We start from the raw sequence: 9,363 nt of genomic DNA, 5'->3' as shown, positions 1-9,363 counted from the left end.
AGTGAGCAAAAAAGATCTCTTGCATCTGAAGGGAACACAGCTTAAGGTAAGCAGAGCGGCCAGTGGCAAGCTTCGGGTGGGGCTGTTGTTCCTCATGACTGCGGATGGCTATCTTTACAAACTTCAAGGGAGGCTGCCTGGTGAGCTCCAAGGTCTTCGCAGGCCCATGGCCTCTTCGCTGGTGTCTCAGCCACCTCCCTGATGCTCCTCACAGCATGCAGCGGGTTGGGCCAGCAGCGTAGTACCAGGTTTTGTGAGGCTGGAGCTGGCGGATACCAGGCTCAAGGTCACTACTTGCGCACGATGTGTGCCTTGATCAGCTCTCCTCTGTTGCTGATCTGGATAAAGGCGCTCAAAGATCTATGCGTACACTGTCCCTTGTACAGCTGTGGCTGCAGTTCCCCATGGAGGATTAAACACGCTGACTGCAAGCTGCTTTCCGCGGTGTGTGGATGCGCTGCTCAAGGTTCCCCTTCAGCCAGACAGCTCTCCGTGGCCCCTCCGCACCTCCCTCCACACCTCGCAGGCCGCCGGCGCTGCCCAGGCCTGGCTGGCAGGTGGCTGAGCTGCGGTCCGCGCAGCCCCCTTTCTGGTCTAGACGACCCCGCGGGGACAGCCAGGAAGGGATGGTGGCGCTGAGGACCCACCACTCAGCTCCTGGCTGCCAGCTGGGGACGGGCCTGGCGTGTGGATCGGGACTGCGCCCATCCGAGGGCAGCGAGACGTGACGACGCGCTCGGGGGAACGGCCTCCCCATCGCGACACGCCCGTCACCGCCGCCTCCGCCTCCATCCCTCAGCCTGAGCCGCGAGCCGCCACCGCCCGCCTTCCTCCGGGGCCGCCACCTAAACCATCCCGCGGGGCCGCCTTTAACCAGCTCCTACCCATGGTGACCTAGCGCTGTCACCCTGCCCTTTGTGCTCGTCCTGCAACACCGTTCCTTTAAGGTGGGGACACCGTCCACCCCCCACGGCCCCCAAACACCGCGACTCCGCCGAGGCCCCGCCGGAAGCGCGGTGCGCATGCGTGAACACCGCCCGTGCTCAGATGGGGTTTTTTAATTACAAAATTAAAGATGTCACATGTGGGCCCAAACTGCTTTGTTTTCCACTGGAATATTATCAAAAGGCAGGGATGTATTTGTTCAGAAATTACAGCTTGTCTGTGCTGGAAGGGACTTTAGAAATGATCTATTCCTACCCCCTTATCGTCATAGGTAGATTTGGAGAAACTTTGCCCATGGATATCGAAGGTCAAGGTGGCTTACCCTCTGCGTAAGACGGTTTTGAGTATTGTGGCATGCAACAGCGTGTCCTTCAATTCACACCACCTTAGGGAGTTGCCAATTCTTTCTATGCCTATAAGTGGCTTTATTTTTTTCAGATGAACTCAAAACAGGTTTGATTTATCATATAAACAATTCCAAAACGTTCTCCGAAGCAAGATGTTTGTGTAAACAGATAGAGAGAAAAGAAAGCTTAGTAAACTCAGCTGGCTGCATTCGAGCTGCCTAGTTATATTTGGAACCAGATAACTACATCAAATTTAGGGGAAACAAGAATGGAACTGTTACTCAAAATGCCACTTCTGCTCAGAGAAGTTTGATCTAAATCTGGAGAAGCACTTTCTATGGGACAGGCCTTAATTCTTTTAGGCCTGAATTGATGTAATAGGGGACAATGAGGTAGTGTTACCTGGATTAATAAATTCTCTAAGGCTAAAGGTACTTGTAGCAAAGTTACCTCAGTAATAAATGTGCTTGTGGGAAGCCTTAGTTCCCTCCATGCTGGATTAGAAAGAAGTGTTGTCACCTAAGAAATAAATCAGAGTCAGAGATCTTAGGTCCTGAATCGTCACAAAGACCAGGGTCGGAATCAGATTAAATTAGTGGCCAGAATGCTGGGGGTTCGTATGAGCTAGCCAGCTAGGAGTGGGAAGGGTCATTATGAAGCGACACATGTACTGGCACATTTACCTGTGCTTCACATTTTAGTTGGAACTCTGGTCAAGACATTTCTGATTGCAAGGCATTATAGTCAAAGTTATGTGTTTGTGATTTGGTTTCCTAAGGGAGTTGATGGGATGAATTCAGTAGTGACATAAGAAAATGGGAACCATCCTACTGGGTTAGATCCCTCGACCATCCAGCCTAGTGTTCTCTGATTGACAGAAATATCAAAGGATGGATCGTGGGAAAGTATCCTTGTCTTTCTTGACTAACCTAGAAGTTCAGTGGAGTCTGACTTCCCTTAGTAGTATATTTTAACATAGCTGTCGTTCTTAAACTTGTTCAAAACTCTTTAATATACATACGTATTGTTAATTTTTGTGATAATTAGTGTTCCATGCTGGATAAAAGAATCCTTCATGTTATTTGTTTAATTTATTTCACTCAAGTTTGAGAGAGTGTCCCTTCATTGGCTTCTTCAGAATTGGCGAAGAGATCCGTCTCTTTGGCCCAAGGCCCTAAACCGGCCTGGCCTATCACATGTTCTGGACACTGAATAAAGATGATCTGTGATGTATATCAACCTGATGTTTTCCAATTCTTCCTCCTCCTTTTGTTTCTCTTAACTGTCTCAGCCACTAACCCGGTGGTTTATTCTACCATATGTCCTTATCTTGACTCTCTGATGTATGTATTTGCATCTCCTGGTTATGCTTCCACCATCTGAAGTCGTCATCTCTCCTTTTTTGGCACTGAACTGGTGTACCATTTTCGGACACAGATCATCTGACCTAACCTAGTCACAAGTGTCTTCAAACCTGACATGCTCGATCTCCTCCACTGGCTCAGATGCCCTCCTCCCCCAACTAGCCTACTGCAGTCTTTCAGATGAAATTATACAAATATTCACTTTATCGACATCACTCATTTTATGAATTGCAATCTTGAGTCCTTACGATTTATCTAATAACTCAGATTCTAAAAAAGTCACACAGGAGCTGAAAATGAACCAGGCAAAATTGCATCATACGCCTGTTTCCTCTAAATCAGGTGACAGCCCAACCAAGTTGTATAATCCTGGGAATGTGCAAATAAAATAAAACCACGTGGTAAGGGGACAGTGGTAGGGTCTTCTCCATATTTGCTGGGCATGGGAAGTTGACCAGATTGCCAACATACACGTGAACTTTCCAAAGGGGTAAATTCACTCAATATCGTTCACTAGGGCTAGAGATTCCTTTGCAAGTAAGCTGATATTACAACTTCTACTTATCTTTCTTAAATGTAATTATTATTTTGTTAGATCCTGTCATGCAAAGCCATGGCAGAGCTTCATTCCACATCCTTCATTCCATAGGTTTCCTCTCCCCCTGGCTGGGGTGTAACAGACCATAGCTGTCACAAGCAGGAGTTGAGCATTAGAGCTAGTACGTTTCTGTGTGCAGCACCAATGCCTCTTTCTCCTTCCTTCATTCAACAGTTTTTTATTGAGGACCTATTATGTGTTCTAGGCACTGAAAATCCAACAGTGAATAAAGCAGTTTATTATATAAAGTTTCCCTAGAATTTACATTCTTTTGGGGTGACAAACAATACATAAGATAAATAAAATATACAGTATATTAGGAATAAATGCTAAAGATAAAAACAAGAAAGAGAGACAGGGAGACCAGGCAAGTCATCAGAGAGAGGATGCCATTTGCACAAAAGTCTAAAGGAAGAGAGGAAGGCAGCCTTGAGGACATCTATCAGAAAAGCTTCCCAGCCTAGGATACCAGGAAAGAACAAGGCCCTGATGACGCCAGAGTGTCAGGAGAGGAGTGACAGTGGGGAGACCAGCAGGATACCAGATCAGAAAGGCTGGAGGGTGGGGTAGACGGAGTACTGACTTCTGGCTCACGGTCAGGACTCTGGATTCTCTTGAGTTAAAACGAGAAGTAAATACTGTATTTCGAGGAGTGTACTGTTTATGTTTTAAGGTGATTACTTGGTTGCTGTGCTGATAACAGAACGATAGGGTGTAACGACAAAAGCAGAGGTCAGTTAGAAGGCTGTTGCAGTAATCCAGGTGAGAGATGCTGCTGGTGGCTTGGAGGAGGGTGGTGGCAGGGGAGGAGTGAGATGGGGTCAGATTCTGGATATGTTCTGAGGACTTGCTGGTCCACCAGATGCGAAGTATGTGGGAAAGAGAGGAGTTGAGGATGACGCCAACATGTTTTGGATCCATATAGGCATCCCACCAAATCTTCTCAAATCTTCAAAGACTGTCTCATATTCCCAGGAGTTTAGCAAGCATTTCTAAATAATAATAGTAATAATAATGTTAGATTCTATCCACGTTATTAGTGCTTTATAATTTTCAAATTATTAAAGCATTATTTGCTGTTAGACTGTTTTGTTTTCTTGTAGATTTGTTTTCTTGATTTATATATACATATATATATTTTTTGCTGAACATAACTTTTTTTTTTTCCTAAAGATTGGCACCTGAGCCAAGAACTGTTGCCAATCTTCTTCTTCTTCTTTTTTCTTCCCAAAGCCCCCCAGCACATAGTTGCATATTCCAGTTGTGAGTGCCTCTGGCTGTGCTATGTGGGATACCACCTCAGCGTGGCCTGATAAGCAGTGCTGTGTCCATGCCCAGGATCCAAACAGGTGAAACCCTGGGCCGCCAAAGTGGAGCATGCGAAATTAACCACTCAGCCACGGAGCCGGCCCCCATAAATTTCTTCTTGTTTTTTGTTTTTTTTTGCTGAGGAAGATTGGCCCTGAGCTAACATCTGTTGCCAATCCTCCTCCTTTTTTGCTTGAGGAAGATTAGCCCTCAACTAATGTCTATGCCAATCTTCCTCTATTTTATATGTGGGTCGCTGTCACAGAATGGCTGACCAGGTCCTCACCAGGGATCTGAACCCATGAACCCAGGCTGCGGAAGTGGAGCATGCCAAACTTAACCACTAGGCCATGGAGCTGGCCCCTGAATATAACTTTTGTTATATCTGTTTCCACTTGCAAGATTATTTCTCTTACCTAAAGAATACCAAAACTGGTTGTGTTATTGTAGGGGGAGGGATGCTGGGGGCTTGGGCCGGGGTGAAGATGGGGTTAGGGGATGGAGGAACAGTGAGAAGGGGTCACATTCTGGATATCTGCTCAAGGCAGAACCCAAAGGATTTTCTGGAAGACCGGATGGGAACTGTGAGAGAAACAGAGGAGAAATGAAGAAAATAGATTGTCCTACTGTGTTAATGGTAAATGTATTTTTGTCACTAACAAGAATGAAGACTATTAGGTGACATCATTAATTTGTGTGTGACTCATTCAACAGTGATGATTTAGTGTTTTCTCAGTGCCCTGGGTGCAAGAACAAGACATCAGAAATCCCGGCTCTCAAGGAGCTTACATTCCAGAGGGAGGCGACAAATAATGTGGATGTACATTACGTGTCGCATGATGCTAAGTGCTAAGGCAGGGGAAGGTGGCCAAGGAAAGAGGATGGAGAGTACCAGGGGAATTCATGTGCAGTTAATTCTTAGAACTTGTTAAATAATGTATAAGGTTTATTCCAATGTCTTTCTTTTTAACAGCTTGGTACTGGGAATGTCAATTTGGCTACCAATAAAAGAGAATATGGGTGACATATTTCTTCAGGGTATTAGAAAAGAAGAATGAAGAATGGTGCCCTTGGTAAGGGTAGTGTCCTTTGAGCATTCTGACAGTGCTCCCCACTGAGCTACCAGGGAACACTTAGCAACAAGTAGTGAACTGTCCTTGGTTAGACAGTACTCACTGGGCACGACTGGCTTTGGACACCTACTGAGCATCATCTCTATCTAACCTACTCAGGTTGTCCTCATTAGGGCGTTTCACAAGAACACCAGTAGAGCAATCACATACTGTATTTTTAGCATCTTATATAAACTTCCCCACAAATGCCCAAGTTATATAACCAGCCCCCCCACAGGCTCTCTTCCAGCCTCTCGCAGATTTACAGTAGAGGCGAGGAGGTGTGCGGTGGGGGATCCCTGTCCAGTGACTGAAAACGTTCATGCCCTGGAGATTGGGTCCCCTGCTCTGGAGAGGGCTGGGTGTGCCCCAACGAAGCGTGCTTCCAGTACCCTCCTCTTCTGTCCTCAGCCTTCATCTTCAGCTGTTTCATTTCCATCAGGTGTCATGTTGCTGTGTTCCTGAGGCTGGGAGACTCTCTGCCTCCTCTCATTGTGTTCAAACAAACCCCTAGGGCTCCACTCCAGAGGCAGAAGGCACCTGAGAGAGAGTTCCAGTTCCCTCATTTTACAGATGCCAAATGAGGCTCAGGGAGGCCAGGTGACTTCCTCGCAGGTACAGCGGCATAAATAGGGTCAACACTGGGTCTCTGGATTCCCTCTCCAGGATGACTTCTATTAAACTGGCAGCTTTTCAGTTCTCAGTATTCCCATGTATGCACAATGAGGGCTATGAGAGGTCGTCTCTAAATTCCCTTCCTTCTGTGCATTGTGCCTAGATATGCTATTGGGTATGTGCTAATTAAATCACACTTTAGTGTTTACTGTTTCAATGTATTGACTAGAATGTTACCAACTGCTATGAATCGGGAAGAGGACATAACTGTGCTTGGCTCTTTAAAGCTTAAACTCAGTCTTTCTTTTTTAATGGTAACAATGTGAAGAAACAAATGGTAAATTCACCCACGGCACAAAAAGGAGGTTCAAATACACATCTTCAGCTGACTCCCGTACAAGAAAAGCACTGCGTTACGTGATTCTTAAATAGGAGTTTACCTAACTATATCAGGAAAGGCTCCTTCTGGTGTGGTGGGGAATGATAGTGATAAGCATTTTCCAAATTAGGAAACAGATATGCTTTTCTTCTTACTCTCTTACATAACCGATCTATTTTAGAAGACAACACGAAAAAACCGAAATGAAATACAAATCTCATGATTTTACTACTTGGTTAGCAAAGACACAAGCAAGTAATGCTAGAAGGAAAAGAGGAGAGATTCACCCCATGGTAGCCCTCCTGGCCGGGGGTTGGTTCGCAGGATTCTCTCTTCTCCATGGCAGCCTGCTGGGTGAGTCAGAGACCAAAGTCCGAATTTTAGAAAATGAATGAAGAGAGAGACTAATTTATCTCTCCTCTGAATTTGAAAAGCAGTCTCATCCAAGCGCAGATCTTTTGGGGGCACAGAATGACAGCAGAGCGACCTGTCATAGAGTCGGTGGTGGTTCTGCCCCAGACTTCCTGATTCAGAGGGAAATTGTGCATACACAAAGGATACAGTGGCAGGACAGCCTCTTACATAAATAAGTTACATAAATGAGAACCAGTTATGTAAATGTATAAACCAGCAAACATGAATTATAACCATTCACAAATGCCAAAGAGAACACAGCAAGATTCCTCCTACAGTCCCATTTTTTTTTTCCTCTCCTATTATCATAATTGTACCATTTTATTTCACACCAGAATCAGATGTGGTTATTTGTCACATCTATTAGGGAAAGAAACTCCAAAGGCCAAATGATCCCTCATATTATTTTTCTGAACCATACATGTTACTTTTAGGGGAAATTCCATAATAAAACCTGCTTTGAACCATCTTTGATAAGGAATATAAACATGTTTATCAATTTATTCTTCTTGTGTAATCATGTACACACGTATTCAGTATTTACTGTTGCACATTTTGCAAGCTGCTGTGCAGGACAGGACAGGAATGCATCGCAAAAGTAAATGTCCATGTGTAGATGGATTTTTGTTTTACCACTTAGGTTTCAGGTCTCAAATGAGTATGTGGGCATCTGACTTAAGTCATTCTGCTTATTGAGGGAAGGTGGTGACTGAGGAGGGTAGGATTAGATTCAAGGTTACGCTCGTGAATTAATTCCAGGATTCCCCACTCCGAGTGATTAGGAGTTGCTGCTTGGGTCTTAGCTGTAATTTGCTTCAGGCGCAATGTGCAAGATAAATGAACTTGCTTGCCTCCACATCCTGTTGGAACAGGAGCCCCTGCTTTTGCTCAGATCGCTTTTTCCTTGTTCCCTTTGGGGTGATATAGCTACACCTTCTCTGAAGTTACATGATTTGCTCATTGTGTAGTAAAAACATATGCAACTCAAAGCAGTTTTGAGCCTAACTGCCTGTTCTGTATAAAGAGGGATGGTAATCACCCGTTAGCCAACTTCTGACCTGGGATGCCCAGGTTAACATTCCATTTAGCAATTTTACTTTGAAAATCTCATGTGAAAATATTTCTATCTAATGCCTACTAATAGTGGAATAAGAGTTAGGTGACCTTATAACCTCTGTATAATATTAGCTGTGTGACTTTGGGCAAATAACCTTCCCTCTCTGGGCCATTGTTTCCAACCATTGGAAAAAGGACTCGAAGTTCTATCTTTCAGCATTAACAATTTAGTACCCTATAATGAAATCTATAAATATTTTCAGCTGAGAGCTTTAAATTCGCTGCCACCAAGTTTAAAGGAAATATAACCAATTTATACGAAAACCAGATCATTTTCTTTTTGGTCTTCGGACAAAACTGCAGACGCTGGGGGTGCAGTGGGTGACTGCCATGTGAAAAGCATTCACCCTGGGATTTTTTCTTTAAAAATGCCAAATATAGGCCTTAGGCAGCTGTGGGGCAGGGAGTGAGATGTGAAGAGTGCCGCCGACACCTTGGGAACCTGTGGGCTTCCTCCCTCGAGGTGGAGGGTGACTTTTAAACTGGAAAGGCAGCAGAAACTTGGCACCAGGGGGGTCCCCTCTGGAAGGAGTGGCCTCAGGAACCCAGGTAGGGCTCTTTTTTTGTTTCTAAAGCTGGCGACTCTAGCCTTGAGGAATCATCAGACTGACTTTGCGCATTCCTAGGCCCTCTGCCTCTACATACCCATCTGTAACTTGGGCATGAATTAAGGAACATGCACACGTGCACTTGACAACCGACAGGCTACACCGGGCGGCTCCCAGGGGCCAGGAAGAGGGGGCGGATCCCCACTCTGGCGGCGGGTGTGTGAGGAGACGGTTAGCGATTTGGGCCCCAGTCCTGAGAGGCTGGCCGCCCGCCTGGCAAGAGAGCGCCAAGCCGCGGGAGAAGGGGCGAGGCCACGGCAGGTGGGGGGCAGCCGGCGGCGACGCGAGGGCGACGGAGTCACCCTTGGGCTTTGTTAGTTACCAGCCGGGCCCTTCTTCCGGAGAAGCCAATTAGATCCCCGCTGGGGCATCATCTGACCTCGCACCCCCGCCAGGAGGGGCTTCGGCAGGGGCGGGGTCGGCCGGGCGGCTCCTCGGGGACCCGGCCGCGGGCGGTGCGGGGGAGTCCCGGGCTCCGCAGCCGCCGCCGAGCCCGGCCCCGCCCCGCGCCCGCCAGGCCCCGCCCCCGGGGCTTCCCGGGCGCGCGCCGCCCCGCC

The 9,363-nt window shown here is 46.5% G+C and overlaps 1 protein-coding gene across 1 annotated transcript in view; it reads left to right on the top strand.

Annotated features, from left to right (window-relative positions):
* The first annotated feature begins 1,134 nt into the window (after positions 1 to 1,134).
* LONRF1 (LON peptidase N-terminal domain and ring finger 1) overlaps positions 1,135 to 9,363 on the top strand; it is a 40,481-nt gene continuing 32,252 nt past the window's right edge. Inside the window, exon 1 of the mRNA XM_046648815.1 lies at positions 1,135 to 1,274. Coding sequence (XP_046504771.1) covers positions 1,135 to 1,274 — 140 coding nt within the window. The remainder of the gene's footprint in view (positions 1,275 to 9,363) is intronic.

This window comes from Equus quagga, chromosome 22 (assembly GCF_021613505.1).
Source record: "Equus quagga isolate Etosha38 chromosome 22, UCLA_HA_Equagga_1.0, whole genome shotgun sequence".
Taxonomy (NCBI): Eukaryota; Metazoa; Chordata; class Mammalia; order Perissodactyla; family Equidae; genus Equus; species Equus quagga.
The sequence above is the reverse complement of the archived record's forward strand: the minus strand, read 5'-3'. Positions and strand labels throughout refer to the sequence as shown.